Genomic DNA, 18,881 nt, shown 5'->3' on the forward strand with positions numbered 1-18,881 from the left:
TCCAGCCCCTACCACCCTCCCTATCTCTGTAACCTCCTCCAGCCCCTACAACCCTCCCTACCTCTTTAACCTCCTCCAGCCCCTACCACCCTACCTATCTCTGTAACCTGCTCCAGCCCCTACCACCCTCCCTATCTCTGTAACCTCCTCCAGCCCCTACAACCCTCCCTATCGCTGTAACCTCCTCCAGCCCCCACCACCCTCCCTATCTCTGTAACCTCCTCCAGCCCCTACAACCCTCCCTATCTCTGTAACCTCCTCCAGCCCCTACCACCCTCCCTATCTCTGTAACCTCCTCCAGCCACTACCTCCCTCCCTATCTCTGTAACCTCCTCCAGCCCTTACCACCCTTCCTATCTCTGTAACCTCCTCCAGCCCCCTTACCACCCTCCCTATCTCTGTGACCTCCTCTAGCCCCTACCACCCTCCCTATCTCTGTAACCTCCTCCAGCCACTACCTCCCTCCCTATCTCTGTAACCTCCTCCAGCCCTTACCACCCTTCCTATCTCTGTAACCTCCTCCAGCCCCCTTACCACCCTCCCTATCTCTGTGACCTCCTCTAGCCCCTACAACCCTCCCTATCTCTGTAACCTCCTCCAGCCCCTAAAACGCTCCCTATCTCTGTAACCTCCTCCAGCCCCCTACAACCCTCCCTATCTCTGTAACCTCCTCCAGCCCCTACAACCCTCCCTATCTCTGTAACCTCCTCCAGCCCATACAACCCTCCCTATCTCTGTAACCTCCTCCAGCCCCTACCACCCTCCCTATCTCTGTAACCTCCTCCAGCCCCTACCACCCTCCCTATCTCTGTAATCTCCTCCAGTCCCTACAACCCTCCCTATCTCTGTAACCTCCTCCAGCCCCTACCACCCTCCCTATCTCTGTAACCTCCTCCAGCCCCCTACAACCCTCCCTATCTCGGTAACCTCCTCCAGCCCTTACAACCCTCCCTATCTCTGTAACCTCCTCCAGCCACTACAACCCTCCCTCTTTCTGTAAACTCCTCCAGCCCCTACAACCCTCCCTATCTCTGTAACCTCCTCTAGACCCTACACCCCTCCCTATCTCTGTACCCTCCTCCAGCCCCTACCACCCTCCCTATCTCTGTAACCTCCTCCAGCCCCTACCACCCTACCTATCTCTGTAACCTGCTCCAGGCCCTACCACCCTCCCTATCTCTGTAACCTCCTCCAGCCCCTACAACCCTCCCTATCGCTGTAACCTCCTCCAGCCCCTACCACCCTCCCTATCTCTGTAAGCTCCTCCAGCTCCTACAACCCTCCCTATCTCTGTAACCTCCTCCAGCCCCTACCACCCTCCCTATCTCTGTAACCTCCTCCAGCCACTACCACCCTCCCTATCTCTGTAACCTCCTCCAGCCCTTACCACCCTCCCTATCTCTGTAACCTCCTCCAGCCCCCTTACCACCCTCCCTATCTCTGTAACCTCCTCTAGCCCCTACAACCCTCCCTATCTCTGTAACCTCCTCCAGCCCCTAAAACCCTCCCTATCTCTGTAACCTCCTCCAGCCCCCTACAACCCTCCCTATCTCTGTAACCTCCTCCAGCCCCTACAACCCTCCCTATCTCTGTAACCTCCTCCAGCCCCTACAACCCTCCCTATCTCTGTAACCTCCTCCAGCCCCTACCACCCTCCCTATCTCTGTAACCTCCTCCAGCCCCTACCACCCTCCCTATCTCTGTAACCTCCTCCAGTCCCTACAACCCTCCCTATCTCTGTAACCTCCTCCAGCCCCTACCACCCTCCCTATCTCGGTAACCTCCTCCAGCCCTTACAACCCTCCCTATCTCTGTAACCTCCTCCAGCCACTACAACCCTCCCTCTTTCTGTAAACTCCTCCAGCCCCTACAACCCTCCCTATCTCTGTAACCTGCTCTAGACCCTACACCCCTCCCTATCTCTGTACCCTCCTCCAGCCCCTACAACACTCCCTATCTCTGTAACCTCCTCCAGCCCCCTACCACCCTCCCTATCTCTGTAACCTCCTCCAGCCCCCTACCACCCTCCCTATCTCTGTAACCTCCTCCAGCCCCTCCCACCCTCCCTATCTCTGTAACCTCCTCCAGCCCCTACAACTCTCCCTATCTCTGTAACCTCCTCCAACACCTACAACCCTCCCTATCTCTGTAACCTCCTCCAGTCCCTACAACCCTCCCTATCTCTATAGCCTCCTCCAGCCCCTACCACCCTCCCTATCACTGTAACCTCCTCCAGCCTTACAACCCCTCCCTATCTCTGTAACCTCCTCCGGCCCCTACAACCCTCCCTATCTCTGTAACCTCCTCCAGTCCCCTACCACCCTCCCTCCCTCTGTAGCCTCCTACAGCCCTACAACCCTCCCTATCTCTGTAACCTCCTCTAGCCCCGACCACCCTCCCTATCTCTGTAACCTCCTCCAGCCCCCTACAACCCTCCCTAACTCTGTAACTTCCTCCAGCCCCTACAACCCTCCCTATCTCTGTAACCTCCTCCAGCCCCTACAACCCTCCCTATCTCTGTAACCTCATCCAGCCCCCTACAACCATCCCTATCTCTGTATCCTCCTCCAGCCCTTACAACCCTCCCTATCTCTGTAACCTCCTCCAGACCCTACAACCCTCCCTATCTCTGTAACCTCCTCCAGCCCCTACCACCCTCCCTATCACTGTAACCTTCTCCAGCCTTACAACCCTCCCTATCTCTGTAACCTCCTCCAGCCCCTACACCCCTCCCTATCTCTGTACCATCCTCCAGCCCCTACAACCCTCCCTATCTCTGTAACCTCCTCCAGCCCCCTACCACCCTCCCTATCTCTGTAACCTCCGCCAGCCCTTACCACCCTCCCTTTCTCTGTAATCTCCTCCAGCACCTACAGCCCTCCCTATCTCTGTAACCTCCTCCAGCCCCTACAACTCTCCCTATCTCTGTAGCCTCCTCCAGCCCTTACAACCCTCCCTATCTCTGTAACCTCCTCCAGCCGCGACAACCCTCCCTATCTCTGTAACCTCCTCCAGCCCCTACAACCCTCCCTATCTCTGTAACCTCCTCCAGCCCTACAATCCTCCCTATCTCTGTAACCTCCTCCAGCCCCTACAACCCTCCCTATCTCTGTAACCTCCTCCAGCCCCTAGCACCCTCCCTATCTCTGTAACCTCCTCCAGACCCTACCACCCTCCCTATCTCTGTACCCTCCTCCTGCCCCCTACCACCCTCCCTACCTCTGTTACCTCCTCCAGCCCCTACCACCCTCCGAGATCTCCGCGCTCCTCCAATTCTGGCCTCTTGAGCATCCCCCGATTTCCATCGCTCCACCATTGGCGGCCTTGGCTTCAGCTGCCTGGGCCCTAAGCTCTGGAATTCCCTCCCTGAACCTCTCTCTCTCGCTCCTCCTTTTAGACGCTCCTTATAAACCATCCTCTTTGACCAAGCTTTTGGTCACCTGCCCCTAATATCTCCTTATGTGGCTCGGTGTTTGAATTTTGTCCGATTCTACGCTTCTGTGAAGCGCCTTGGGATGTTTTACTATGTTAAAGGCGCTATATAAATTCAAGTTGTTGTTATGGTACGTGACATGAATCTTGTCATTCATGAAAGAAGGACTTATGAAATGATACTGAGCGGCGCTGTCCAGGGCAAGTATAAATGCTCGGGCATGGGCCCAGCTTGCGCAGGACATTCTTAACAGGAACTAGTGAAGGACATTCTTTAACAGGAACTAGTGAAGGACATTCTTTCACAGGAACCAGTGAAGGACATTCTTAACAGGAACCAGTGAAGGACATTCTTTAACAGGAACTAGTGAAGGACATTCTTTCACAGGAACCAGTGAAGGACATTCTTAACAGGAACCAGTGAAGGACATTCTTTAACAGGAACTAGTGAAGGACATTCTTTAACAGGAACTAGTGAAGGACATTCTTTAACAGGAACTAGTGAAGGACATTCTTTCACAGGAACTAGTGAAGGACATTCTTTAACAGGAACTAGTGAAGGACATTCTTTAACAGGGACTAGTGAAGGACATTCTTAACAGGAACTGGTGAAGGGCATTCTTTAACAGGAACTAGTGAAGGACATTCTTTAACAGGAACTAGTGAAGGACATTCTTTAACAGGAACTAGTGAAGGACATTCTTTAACAGGAAGTAGTGAAGGTCATTCTTTAACAGGAACTAGTGAAGGACATTCTTTAACAGGAACTAGTGAAGGACATTCTTTAACAGGAACTAGTGAAGAACATTCTTTAACAGGAACTAGTGAAGTACATTCTTTAACAGGAACTAGTGAAGGACATTCTTAACAGGAGCTAGTGAAGGACATCCTTTAACAGGAACTAGTGAAGGACATTCTTTAACAGGAACTAGTGAAGAACATTCTTTAACAGGAACTAGTGAAGGGCATTCTTTAACAGGAACTAGTGAAGGACATTCTTTAACAGGAACTAGTGAAGGGCATTCTTTAACAGGAACTAGTGAAGGACATTCTTTAACAGGAACTAGTGAAGGACATTCTTTAACAGGAACTAGTGAAGGACATTCTTTAACAGGAACTAGTGAAGAACATTCTTTAACAGGAACTAGTGAAGTACATTCTTTAACAGGAACTAGTGAAGGACATTCTTAACAGGAGCTAGTGAAGGACATTCTTTAACAGGAACTAGTGAAGAACATTCTTTAACAGGAACTAGTGAAGGGCATTCTTTAACAGGAACTAGTGAAGGACATCCTTTAACAGGAACTAGTGAAGGACATTCTTTAACAGGAACTAGTGAAGAACATTCTTTAACAGGAACTAGTGAAGGGCATTCTTTAACAGGAACTAGTGAAGGACATTCTTTAACAGGAACTAGTGAAGGGCATTCTTTAACAGGAACTAGTGAAGGGCATTCTTTAACAGGAACTAGTGAAGGACATTCTTTAACAGGAACTAGTGAAGGACATTATTTAACAGGAACTTGTGAAGGATATTCTTAATAGGAACTAGTGAAGGACATCCTTTAACAGGATCTAGTGAAGGACATCCTTTAACAGGATCTAGTGAAGGACATCCTTTAACAGGAACTAGTGAAGAACATTCTTTAACAGGAACTAGTGAAGTACATTCTTTAACAGGAACTAGTGAAGTACATTCTTTAACAGGAACTAGTGAAGGACATTCTTAACAGGAGCTAGTGAAGGACATCCTTTAACAGGAACTAGTGAAGGACATTCTTTAACAGGAACTAGTGAAGAACATTCTTTAACAGGAACTAGTGAAGGGCATTCTTTAACAGGAACTAGTGAAGGACATTCTTTAACAGGAACTAGTGAAGGGCATTCTTTAACAGGAACTAGTGAAGGACATTCTTTAACAGGAACTAGTGAAGGACATTCTTTAACAGGAACTAGTGAAGGACATTCTTTAACAGGAACTAGTGAAGAACATTCTTTAACAGGAACTAGTGAAGTACATTCTTTAACAGGAACTAGTGAAGGACATTCTTAACAGGAGCTAGTGAAGGACATCCTTTAACAGGAACTAGTGAAGGACATTCTTTAACAGGAACTAGTGAAGAACATTCTTTAACAGGAACTAGTGAAGGGCATTCTTTAACAGGAACTAGTGAAGGACATCCTTTAACAGGAACTAGTGAAGGACATTCTTTAACAGGAACTAGTGAAGAACATTCTTTAACAGGAACTAGTGAAGGGCATTCTTTAACAGGAACTAGTGAAGGACATTCTTTAACAGGAACTAGTGAAGGGCATTCTTTAACAGGAACTAGTGAAGGGCATTCTTTAACAGGAACTAGTGAAGGACATTCTTTAACAGGAACTAGTGAAGGACATTATTTAACAGGAACTTGTGAAGGATATTCTTAATAGGAACTAGTGAAGGACATCCTTTAACAGGATCTAGTGAAGGACATCCTTTAACAGGATCTAGTGAAGGACATCCTTTAACAGGAACTAGTGAAGGACATCCTTTAACAGGAACTAGTGAAGGACATTCTTTAACAGGAACTAGTGAAGGACATTCTTTAACAGGAACTTGTGAAGGACATTCTTTAACAGGAACTAGTGAAGGACATTCTTTAACAGGAACTAGTGAAGGACATTCTTTAACAGGAACTAGTGAAGGACATTCTTTAACAGGAACTTGTGAAGGACATTCTTTAACAGGAACTAGTGAAGGACATTCTTTAACAGGGACTAGTGAAGGACATTCTTTAACAGGGACTAGTGAAGGACATTCTTTAACAGGAACTAGTGAAGGACATTCTGTAACAGGAACTAGTGAAGGACACAACTAGACCTCCATGTTGTAAAACAGTTGATTAAAGCTTTGTTTAACACTGAGACCAAGTGCCTAGTAGTTTTAATACGTCAGTACGTACTTTGTAAATGTGTGTCACGCTCCTCTTCTCATCCGCCTTACCCCCGAAGCTGATGTAACGGGTGTGGCTGACTCTGCAAGAGGGAGAAGAACGGTCACAATCATTATTGACAGTGGCCGCCTCCCGCGGTTACTATTTACCCCCAAATCCCGTTCCCCGCCCTCCCTCCCCCCCTTAACATAGGACAGCTATGGCTCAGTGGGTAGCACTCTCGCCTCTGAGACAGAAGGTTGTGGGTTCAAGGCCCGCTCCAGGGACTTGAGCACGTAAAGCTAGGCTGGCACTCCTAGTACAGTACTGAGGGAGCGCCGCACTGTCGTAGGGGCAGTACTGAGGGAGCGCTGCACTGTCGGAGGGGCAGTACTGAGGGAGCGCCGCACTGTCGGAGGGGCAGTACTGAGGGAGCGCTGCACTGTCGGAGGGGCAGTACTGAGGGAGCGCCGCACTGTCGTAGGGGCAGTACTGAGCGAGCGCTGCACTGTCGTAGGGGCAGTACTGAGGGAGCGCCGCACTGTCGGAGGGGCAGTACTGAGGGAGCGCCGCACTGTCGTAGGGGCAGTACTGAGCGAGCGCTGCACTGTCGTAGGGGCAGTACTGAGGGAGCGCTGCACTGTCGGAGGGGCAGTACTGAGGGAGTGCCGCACTGTCGGAGGGGCAGTACTGAGGGAGTGCCGCACTGTCGGAGGGGCAGTACTGAGGGAGTGCCGCACTGTTGGAGGAGCAGTACTGAGGGAGCGCCGCACTGTCGGAGGGGCAGTACTGAGGGAGTGCCGCACTGTCGGAGGGGCAGTACTGAGGGAGTGCCGCACTGTCGGAGGGGCAGTACTGAGGGAGTGCCGCACTGTCGGAGGGGCAGCACTGAGGGAGCGCCGCACTGTGTCGGAGGGGCAGTACTGAGGGAGCGGCGCACTGTCGGAGGGGCAGTACTGAGGGAGCGCCGCACTGTCGGAGGGGCAGTACTGAGGGAGCGCCGCACTGTCGGAGGGGCAGTACTGAGGGAGCGCCGCACTGTCGGAGGGGCAGTACTGAGGGAGCGCCGCACTGTCGGAGGGGCAGTACTGAGGGAGCGCCGCACTGTCGGAGGGGCAGTACTGAGGGAGCGCCGCACTGTCGGAGGGGCAGTACTGAGGGAGCGCCGCACTGTCGGAGGGGCAGTACTGAGGGAGTGCCGCACTGTTGGAGGAGCAGTACTGAGGGAGCGCCGCACTGTCGGAGGGGCAGTACTGAGGGAGTGCCGCACTGTCGGAGGGGCAGTACTGAGGGAGTGCCGCACTGTCGGAGGGGCAGTACTGAGGGAGTGCCGCACTGTCGGAGGGGCAGCACTGAGGGAGCGCCGCACTGTGTCGGAGGGGCAGTACTGAGGGAGCGGCGCACTGTCGGAGGGGCAGTACTGAGGGAGCGCCGCACTGTCGGAGGGGCAGTACTGAGGGAGCGCCGCACTGTCGGAGGGGCAGTACTGAGGGAGCGCCGCACTGTCGGAGGGGCAGTACTGAGGGAGCGCCGCACTGTCGGAGGGGCAGTACTGAGGGAGCGCCGCACTGTCGGAGGGGCAGTACTGAGGGAGCGCCGCACTGTCGGAGGGGCAGTACTGAGGGAGTGCCGCACTGTCGTAGGGGCAGTACTGAGGGAGTGCCGCACTGTCGGAGGGGCAGTACTGAGGGAGTGCCGCACTGTCGGAGGGGCAGTACTGAGGGAGTGCCGCACTGTCGGAGGGGCAGTACTGAGGGAGTGCCGCACTGTCAGAGGGGCAGTACTGAGGGAGCGCCGCACTGTCGGAGGGGCAGTGCTGAGGGAGCGCTGCACTGTCGGAGGGGCAGTACTGAGGGAGTGCCGCACTGTCAGAGGGGCTGTACTGAGGGAGCGCCGCACTGTCGGAGGGGCAGTACTGAGGGAGTGCCGCACTGTCGGAGGGGCAGTACTGAGGGAGTGCCGCACTGTCAGAGGGGCAGTACTGAGGGAGCGCCGCACTGTCGGAGGGGCAGTACTGAGGGAGCGCTGCACTGTCGGAGGGGCAGTACTGAGGGAGCGCCGCAATGTCGGAGGGGCAGTACTGAGGGAGCGCCGCACTGTCGGAGGGGCAGTACTGAGGGAGCACCGCACTGTCGGAGGGGCAGTGCTGAGGGAGCGCCGCACTGTCGGAGGGGCAGTACTGAGGGAGCGCCGCACTGTCGGAGGGGCAGTACTGAGGGAGTGCTGCACTGTCGGAGGGGCATTATATCGAAGAAGAGCAGGGTGAGTTCTCCCCGGTGTCCTGGGGCCAATATTTATCCCTCAACCAACATCACTAAAACAGATGACCTGCTCATTATCACATTGCTGTTTGTGGGAGCTTCCTGTGCGTAAATTGGCTGCTGCGTTCCCTACATTACAACAGTGACCACACTTCAAAAAAGTACCTCATTGTCTGTAAAGCGCTTTGGGATGTCCGGTGGTCGTGAAAGGCGCTGGAGAAATGCTAGTCTGACTTTCTTTCTGACTCTAGCCTAATTCCGGCCTAACTCAGGCCTCATTCAGGCCGAACTCAGGCCTGGCACCAGTTGAACCATCTCATCCCTCCTTCTGGAGAGTGTCTCCACATTCCAAGAGAAGGAATCTGGTCCATCTCGTTCTCAAATCCCAAAGGCCATGCGGTAAGTACGGAGGAGGGAGTCACACTCTTTAAAGACACCCGTACCTAAACCTTCGGTAGGTTCTAAACTAACCACGGCTCATGGTGGAACTGTAACCAGAGACTGGGAGCTCACCTGGAGATGATTACTTTAACAGCGTACTGAATGTGAATGGTCTCCATGCGAACATTGCCCTCCAGAATCCTCAGTTCATTCTCACTGAAGAAAGGATTTCACCCAATGTTAGTCATGTGAAGTTCAATAATCACTCTATTAGGCACTGTCCCCATCAAACACTCCCAGGGCAGGTAAAGCACGGGGTTAGATACAGAGTAAAGCTCCCTCTACACTGTCCCATCAAACACTCCCAGGGCAGGTACAGCACGGGGTTAGATACAGAGTAAAGCTCCCTCTACACTGTCCCATCAAACACTCCCAGGGCAGGTACAGCACGGGGTTAGATACAGAGTAAAGCTCCCTCTACACTGTCCCCATCAAACACTCCCAGGGCAGGTACAGCACGGGTTAGATACAGAGTAAAGCTCCCTCTACACTGTCCCATCAAACACTCCCAGGGCAGGTACAGCACGGGTTAGATACAGAGTAAAGCTCCCTCTACACTGTCCCCATCAAACACTCCCAGGGCAGGTACAGCACGGGTTAGATACAGAGTAAAGCTCCCTCTACACTGTCCCCATCAAACACTCCCAGGGCAGGTACAGCACGGGTTAGATACAGAGTAAAGCTCCCTCTACACTGTCCCATCAAACACTCCCAGGGCAGGTACAGCACGGGTTAGATACAGAGTAAAGCTCCCTCTACACTGTCCCATCAAACACTCCCAGGGCAGGTACAGCACGGGTTAGATACAGAGTAAAGCTCCCTCTACACTGTCCCATCAAACACTCCCAGGGCAGGTACAGCATGGGGTTAGATACAGAGTAAAGCTCCCTCTACACTGTCCCCATCAAACACTCCTAGGGCAGGTACAGCATGGGTTAGATACAGAGTAAAGCTCCCTCTACACTGTCCCGTCAAACACTCCCAGGGCAGGTACAGCACGGGGTTAGATACAGAGTAAAGCTCCCTCTACACTGTCCCCATCAAACACTCCCAGGGCAGGTACAGCACGGGGTTAGATACAGAGTAAAGCTCCCTCTACACTGTCCCATCAGACACTCCCAGGGCAGGTACAGCACGGGTTAGATACAGAGTAAAGCTCCCTCTACACTGTCCCCATCAAACACTCCCAGGGCAGGTACAGCATGGGTTAGATACAGAGTAAAGCTCCCTCTACACTGTCCCCATCAAACACACCCAGGGCAGGTACAGCACGGGTTACATACAGAGTAAAGCTCCCTCTACACTGTCCCATCAAACACTCCCAGGGCAGGTACAGCACGGGTTACATACAGAGTAAAGCTCCCTCTACACTGTCCCATCAAACACTCCCAGGGCAGGTACAGCACGGGTTACATACAGAGTAAAGCTCCCTCTACACTGTCCCATCAAACACTCCCAGGGCAGGTACAGCACGGGTTAGATACAGAGTAAAGCTCCCTCTACACTGTACCCATCAAACACCCCCAGGGCAGGTACAGCACGGGTTAGATACAGAGTAAAGCTCCCTCTACACTGTCCCGTCAAACACTCCCAGGACAGGTGCAGCACGGGTTAGATACAGAGTAAAGCTCCCTCTACACTGTCCCATCAAACACTCCCAGGGCAGGTACAGCACGGGTTAGATACAGAGTAAAGCTCCCTCTACACTGTCCCATCAAACACACCCAGGGCAGGTACAGCACGGGTTACATACAGAGTAAAGCTCCCTCTACACTGTCCCCATCAAACACTCCCAGGGCAGGTACAGCACGGGTTACATACAGAGTAAAGCTCCCTCTACACTGTCCCATCAAACACTCCCAGGGCAGGTACAGCACGGGTTACATACAGAGTAAAGCTCCCTCTACACTGTCCCATCAAACACTCCCAGGGCAGGTACAGCACGGGTTACATACAGAGTAAAGCTCCCTCTACACTGTCCCATCAAACACTCCCAGGGCAGGTACAGCACGGGTTAGATACAGAGTAAAGCTCCCTCTACACTGTCCCCATCACACACTCCCAGGGCAGGTACAGCACGGGTTAGATACAGAGTAAAGCTCCCTCTACACTGTCCCATCAAACACTCCCAGGGCAGGTACAGCACGGGTTACATACAGAGTAAAGCTCCCTCTACACTGTCCCATCAAACACTCCCAGGGCAGGTACAGCACGGGTTAGATACAGAGTAAAGCTCCCTCTACACTGTCCCCATCACACACTCCCAGGGCAGGTACAGCATGGGTTAGATACAGAGTAAAGCTCCCTCTACACTGTCCCATCAAACACTCCCAGGGCAGGTACAGCACGGGTTACATACAGAGTAAAGCTCCCTCTACACTGTCCCATCAAACACTCCCAGGGCAGGTACAGCACGGGTTAGATACAGAGTAAAGCTCCCTCTACACTGTCCCATCAAACACTCCCAGGGCTGGTACAGCACGGGGTTAGATACAGAGTAAAGCTCCCTCTACACTGTCCCATCACACACTCCCAGGGCAGGTACAGCACGGGTTAGATACAGAGTAAAGCTCCCTCTACACTGTCCCATCAAACACTCCCAGGGCAGGTACAGCACGGGTTACATACAGAGTAAAGCTCCCTCTACACTGTCCCATCAAACACTCCCAGGGCAGGTACAGCACGGGTTAGATACAGAGTAAAGCTCCCTCTACACTGTCCCCATCACACACTCCCAGGGCAGGTACAGCACGGGTTAGATACAGAGTAAAGCTCCCTCTACACTGTCCCATCAAACACTCCCAGGGCAGGTACAGCACGGGTTACATACAGAGTAAAGCTCCCTCTACACTGTCCCATCAAACACTCCCAGGGCAGGTACAGCACGGGTTAGATACAGAGTAAAGCTCCCTCTACACTGTCCCATCAAACACTCCCAGGGCTGGTACAGCACGGGGTTAGATACAGAGTAAAGCTCCCTCTACACTGTCCCATCACACACTCCCAGGGCAGGTACAGCACGGGTTAGATACAGAGTAAAGCTCCCTCTACACTGTCCCATCACACACTCCCAGGGCAGGTACAGCACGGGTTAGATACAGAGTAAAGCTCCCTCTACACTGTCCCATCAAACACTCCCAGGGTTGCTACAGCACAAGTTAGATACAGAGTAATGCTCCCTCTACACTGTCCCATCAAACACTCCCAGGGCAGGTACAGCACGGGTTAGATACAGAGTAAAGCTCCCTCTACACTGTCCCCATCAAACATTCCCAGGGCAGGTACAGCACGGGTTACATACAGAGTAAAGCTCCCTCTACACTGTCCCCATCAAACATTCCCAGGGCAGGTACAGCACGGGTTAGATACAGAGTAAAGCTCCCTCTACACTGTCCCCATCAAACATTCCCAGGGCAGGTACAGCATGGGTTAGATACAGAGTAAAGCTCCCTCTACACTGTCCCCATCAAACACTCCCAGGGCAGGTACAGCACGGGTTAGATACAGAGTAAAGCTCCCTCTACACTGTCCCATCAAACACTCCCAGGGCAGGTACAGCACGGGTTAGATACAGAGTAAAGCTCCCTCTACACTGTCCCATCAAACACTCCCAGGGCAGGTACAGCACGGGTTAGATACAGAGTAAAGCTCCCTCTACACTGTCCCATCAAACACTCCCAGGGCAGGTACAGCACGGGTTAGATACAGAGTAAAGCTCCCTCTACACTGTCCCATCCAGCACTCCCAGGGCAGGTACAGCATGGGTTAGATACAGAGTAAAGCTCCCTCTACACTGTCCCATCAAACACTCCCAGGGCAGGTACAGCACGGGTTAGATACAGAGTAAAGCTCCCTCTACACTGTCCCCATCAAACACTCCCAGGGCAGGTACAGCACGGGTTAGATACAGAGTAAAGCTCCCTCTACACTGTCCCCATCAAACACTCCCAGGGCAGGTACAGCACAGGGTTAGATACAGAGTAAAGCTCCCTCTACACTGTCCCATCAAACACTCCCAGGGCAGGTACAGCACGGGTTACATACAGAGTAAAGCTCCCTCTACACTGTCCCCATCACACACTCCCAGGGCAGGTACAGCATGGATTAGATACAGAGTAAAGCTCCCTCTACACTGTCCCCATCACACACTCCCAGGGCAGGTACAGCACGGGTTACATACAGAGTAAAGCTCCCTCTACACTGTCCCATCAAACACTCCCAGGGCAGGTACAGCACGGGTTAGATACAGAGTAAAGCTCCCTCTACACTGTCCCCATCAAACATTCCCAGGGCAGGTACAGCACGGGTTACATACAGAGTAAAGCTCACTCTACACTGTCCTATCAAACACTCCCAGGACAGGTACAGCACGGGTTACATACAGAGTAAAGCTCCCTCTACACTGTCCCATCAAACACTCCCAGGGCAGGTACAGCACGGGTTAGATACAGAGTAAAGCTCCCTCTACACTGTCCCATCAAACACTCCCAGGACAGGTACAGCACAGGTTAGATACAGAGTAAAGCTCCCTCTACACTGTCCCCATCAAACACTCCCAGGGCAGGTACAGCACGGGTTAGATACAGAGTAAAGCTCCCTCTACACTGCCCCATCAAACACTCCCAGGGCAGGTACAGCATGGGTTAGATACAGAGTAAAGCTCCCTCTACACTGTCCCCATCAAACACTCCCAGGGCAGGTACAGCACGGGTTAGATACAGAGTAATGCTCCCTCTACACTGTCCCATCAAACACTCCCAGGGCAGGTACAGCACGGGTTAGATACAGAGTAAAGCTTCCTCTACACTGTCCCCATCAAACACTCCCAGGGCAGGTACAGCACGGGTTAGATACAGAGTAAAGCTCCCTCTACACTGTCCCCATCAAACACTCCCAGGGCAGGTACAGCATGGGTTAGATACAGAGTAAAGCTCCCTCTACACTGTCCCCATCAAACACTCCCAGGGCAGGTACAGCACGGGTTAGATACAGAGTAAAGCTCCCTCTACACTGTCCCATCAAACACTCCCAGGGCAGGTACAGCACGGGGTTAGATACAGAGTAAAGCTCCCTCTACACTGTCCCCATCAAACACTCCCAGGGCAGGTACAGCATGGGTTAGATACAGAGTAAAGCTCCCTCTACACTGTCCCCATCAAACATTCCCAGGGCAGGTACAGCACAGGTTACATACAGAGTAAAGCTCCCTCGACACTGTCCCCATCAAACACTCCCAGGGCAGGTACAGCACAGGTTACATACAGAGTAAAGCTCCCTCTACACTGTCCCCATCAAACATTCCCAGGGCAGGTACAGCACAGGTTAGATACAGAGTAAAGCTCCCTCTACACTGTCCCCATCAAACATTCCCAGGGCAGGTACAGCACGGGTTACATACAGAGTAAAGCTCCCTCTACACTGTCCCATCAAACACTCCCGGGGCAGGTACAGCACGGGTTAGATACAGAGTAAAGCTCCCTCTACACTGTCCCCATCAAACACTCCCAGGGCAGGTACAGCACGGGTTACATACAGAGTAAAGCTCCCTCTACACTGTCCCATCAAACACTCCCAGGGCAGGTACAGTATGGGTTAGATACAGAGTAAAGCTCCCTCTACACTGTCCCCATCAAACACTCCCAGGGCAGGTACAGCACGGGTTAGATACAGAGTAAAGCTCCCTCTACACTGTCCCATCAAACACTCCCAGGGCAGGTACAGCATGGGTTAGATACAGAGTAAAGCTCCCTCTACACTGTCCCCATCAAACACTCCCAGGGCAGGTACAGCACGGGTTACATACAGAGTAAAGCTCCCTCTACACTGTCCCGTCAAACACTCCCAGGGCAGGTACAGCACGGGGTTAGATACAGAGTAAAGCTCCCTCTACACTGTCCCCATCAAACACTCCCAGGGCAGGTACAGCACGGGGTTAGATACAGAGTAAAGCTCCCTCTACACTGTCCCATCAGACACTCCCAGGGCAGGTACAGCACGGGTTAGATACAGAGTAAAGCTCCCTCTACACTGTCCCCATCAAACACTCCCAGGGCAGGTACAGCATGGGTTAGATACAGAGTAAAGCTCCCTCTACACTGTCCCATCAAACACACCCAGGGCAGGTACAGCACGGGTTACATACAGAGTAAAGCTCCCTCTACACTGTCCCCATCAAACACTCCCAGGGCAGGTACAGCACGGGTTACATACAGAGTAAAGCTCCCTCTACACTGTCCCATCAAACACTCCCAGGGCAGGTACAGCACGGGTTACATACAGAGTAAAGCTCCCTCTACACTGTCCCATCAAACACTCCCAGGGCAGGTACAGCACGGGTTACATACAGAGTAAAGCTCCCTCTACACTGTCCCATCAAACACTCCCAGGGCAGGTAGAGCACGGGTTAGATACAGAGTAAAGCTCCCTCTACACTGTACCCATCAAACACCCCCAGGGCAGGTACAGCACGGGTTAGATACAGAGTAAAGCTCCCTCTACACTGTCCCGTCAAACACTCCCAGGACAGGTGCAGCACGGGTTAGATACAGAGTAAAGCTCCCTCTACACTGTCCCATCAAACACTCCCAGGGCAGGTACAGCACGGGTTAGATACAGAGTAAAGCTCCCTCTACACTGTCCCATCAAACACACCCAGGGCAGGTACAGCACGGGTTACATACAGAGTAAAGCTGCCTCTACACTGTCCCCATCAAACACTCCCAGGGCAGGTACAGCACGGGTTACATACAGAGTAAAGCTCCCTCTACACTGTCCCATCAAACACTCCCAGGGCAGGTACAGCACGGGTTACATACAGAGTAAAGCTCCCTCTACACTGTCCCATCAAACACTCCCAGGGCAGGTACAGCACGGGTTACATACAGAGTAAAGCTCCCTCTACACTGTCCCATCAAACACTCCCAGGGCAGGTACAGCACGGGTTAGATACAGAGTAAAGCTCCCTCTACACTGTCCCCATCACACACTCCCAGGGCAGGTACAGCACGGGTTAGATACAGAGTAAAGCTCCCTCTACACTGTCCCATCAAACACTCCCAGGGCAGGTACAGCACGGGTTACATACAGAGTAAAGCTCCCTCTACACTGTCCCATCAAACACTCCCAGGGCAGGTACAGCACGGGTTAGATACAGAGTAAAGCTCCCTCTACACTGTCCCCATCACACACTCCCAGGGCAGGTACAGCACGGGTTAGATACAGAGTAAAGCTCCCTCTACACTGTCCCATCAAACACTCCCAGGGCAGGTACAGCACGGGTTACATACAGAGTAAAGCTCCCTCTACACTGTCCCATCAAACACTCCCAGGGCAGGTACAGCACGGGTTAGATACAGAGTAAAGCTCCCTCTACACTGTCCCATCAAACACTCCCAGGGCTGGTACAGCATGGGTTAGATACAGAGTAAAGCTCCCTCTACACTGTCCCCATCAAACACTCCCAGGGCAGGTACAGCATGGGTTAGATACAGAGTAAAGCTCCCTCTACACTGTCCCCATCAAACACTCCCAGGGCAGGTACAGCACGGGTTAGATACAGAGTAAAGCTCCCTCTACACTGTCCCATCAAACACTCCCAGGGCAGGTACAGCACGGGGTTAGATACAGTGTAAAGCTCCCTCTACACTGTCCCCATCAAACACTCCCAGGGCAGGTACAGCATGGGTTAGATACAGAGTAAAGCTCCCTCTACACTGTCCCCATCAAACATTCCCAGGGCAGGTACAGCACAGGTTACATACAGAGTAAAGCTCCCTCGACACTGTCCCCATCAAACACTCCCAGGGCAGGTACAGCACAGGTTACATACAGAGTAAAGCTCCCTCTACACTGTCCCCATCAAACATTCCCAGGGCAGGTACAGCACAGGTTAGATACAGAGTAAAGCTCCCTCTACACTGTCCCCATCAAACATTCCCAGGGCAGGTACAGCACGGGTTACATACAGAGTAAAGCTCCCTCTACACTGTCCCATCAAACACTCCCGGGGCAGGTACAGCACGGGTTAGATACAGAGTAAAGCTCCCTCTACACTGTCCCCATCAAACACTCCCAGGGCAGGTACAGCACAGGTTACATACAGAGTAAAGCTCCCTCTACACTGTCCCATCAAACACTCCCAGGGCAGGTACAGTATGGGTTAGATACAGAGTAAAGCTCCCTCTACACTGTCCCCATCAAACACTCCCAGGGCAGGTACAGCACGGGTTAGATACAGAGTAAAGCTCCCTCTACACTGTCCCATCAAACACTCCCAGGGCAGGTACAGCATGGGTTAGATACAGAGTAAAGCTCCCTCTACACTGTCCCCATCAAACACTCCCAGGGCAGGTACAGCACGGGTTACATACAGAGTAAAGCTCCCTCTACACTGTCCCGTCAAACACTCCCAGGGCAGGTACAGCACGGGGTTAGATACAGAGTAAAGCTCCCTCTACACTGTCCCCATCAAACACTCCCAGGGCAGGTACAGCACGGGGTTAGATACAGAGTAAAGCTCCCTCTACACTGTCCCATCAGACACTCCCAGGGCAGGTACAGCACGGGTTAGATACAGAGTAAAGCTCCCTCTACACTGTCCCCATCAAACACTCCCAGGGCAGGTACAGCATGGGTTAGATACAGAGTAAAGCTCCCTCTACACTGTCCCATCAAACACACCCAGGGCAGGTACAGCACGGGTTACATACAGAGTAAAGCTCCCTCTACACTGTCCCCATCAAACACTCCCAGGGCAGGTACAGCACGGGTTACATACAGAGTAAAGCTCCCTCTACACTGTCCCATCAAACACTCCCAGGGCAGGTACAGCACGGGTTACATACAGAGTAAAGCTCCCTCTACACTGTCCCATCAAACACTCCCAGGGCAGGTACAGCACGGGTTACATACAGAGTAAAGCTCCCTCTACACTGTCCCATCAAACACTCCCAGGGCAGGTACAGCACGGGTTAGATACAGAATAAAGCTCCCTCTACACTGTACCCATCAAACACCCCCAGGGCAGGTACAGCACGGGTTAGATACAGAGTAAAGCTCCCTCTACACTGTCCCGTCAAACACTCCCAGGACAGGTGCAGCACGGGTTAGATACAGAGTAAAGCTCCCTCTACACTGTCCCATCAAACACTCCCAGGGCAGGTACAGCACGGGTTAGATACAGAGTAAAGCTCCCTCTACACTGTCCCATCAAACACACCCAGGGCAGGTACAGCACGGGTTACATACAGAGTAAAGCTCCCTCTACACTGTCCCCATCAAACACTCCCAGGGCAGGTACAGCACGGGTTACATACAGAGTAAAGCTCCCTCTACACTGTCCCATCAAACACTCCCAGGGCAGGTACAGCACGGGTTACATACAGAGTAAAGCTCCCTCTACACTGTCCCATCAAACACTCCCAGGGCAGGTACAGCACGGGTTACATACAGAGTAAAGCTCCCTCTACACTGTCCCATCAAACACTCCCAGGGCAGGTACAGCACGGGTTAGATACAGAGTAAAGCTCCCTCTACACTGTCCCATCAAACACTCCCAGGGCAGGTACAGCACGGGTTACATACAGAGTAAAGCTCCCTCTACACTGTCCCATCAAACACTCCCAGGGCAGGTACAGCACGGGTTAGATACAGAGTAAAGCTCCCTCTACACTGTCCCCATCACACACTCCCAGGGCAGGTACAGCACGGGTTAGATACAGAGTAAAGCTCCCTCTACACTGTCCCATCAAACACTCCCAGGGCAGGTACAGCACGGGTTACATACAGAGTAAAGCTCCCTCTACACTGTCCCATCAAACACTCCCAGGGCAGGT

General features: G+C 52.5%; 1 protein-coding gene across 1 annotated transcript in view; it reads right to left on the reverse strand.

Annotated features, from left to right (window-relative positions):
- LOC147094577 (integrin alpha-X-like) overlaps positions 1 to 18,881 on the reverse strand; it is a 248,610-nt gene that overhangs the window by 24,725 nt on the left and 205,004 nt on the right. The window contains exons 23-24 of the mRNA XM_085974224.1: positions 9,121 to 9,204; positions 6,377 to 6,449 (exon numbers count right to left, since the gene is read on the reverse strand). Of these exons, the coding sequence (XP_085830350.1) occupies positions 6,377 to 6,449; positions 9,121 to 9,204 (157 nt within the window). The remainder of the gene's footprint in view (positions 1 to 6,376; positions 6,450 to 9,120; positions 9,205 to 18,881) is intronic.

The sequence above is a fragment of the Somniosus microcephalus genome, unplaced genomic scaffold (genome assembly GCF_052327205.1).
Source record: "Somniosus microcephalus isolate GS21.2 unplaced genomic scaffold, FLI_Smic_1.0 unresolved_chr1, whole genome shotgun sequence".
NCBI classification, from domain to species: Eukaryota; Metazoa; Chordata; class Chondrichthyes; order Squaliformes; family Somniosidae; genus Somniosus; species Somniosus microcephalus.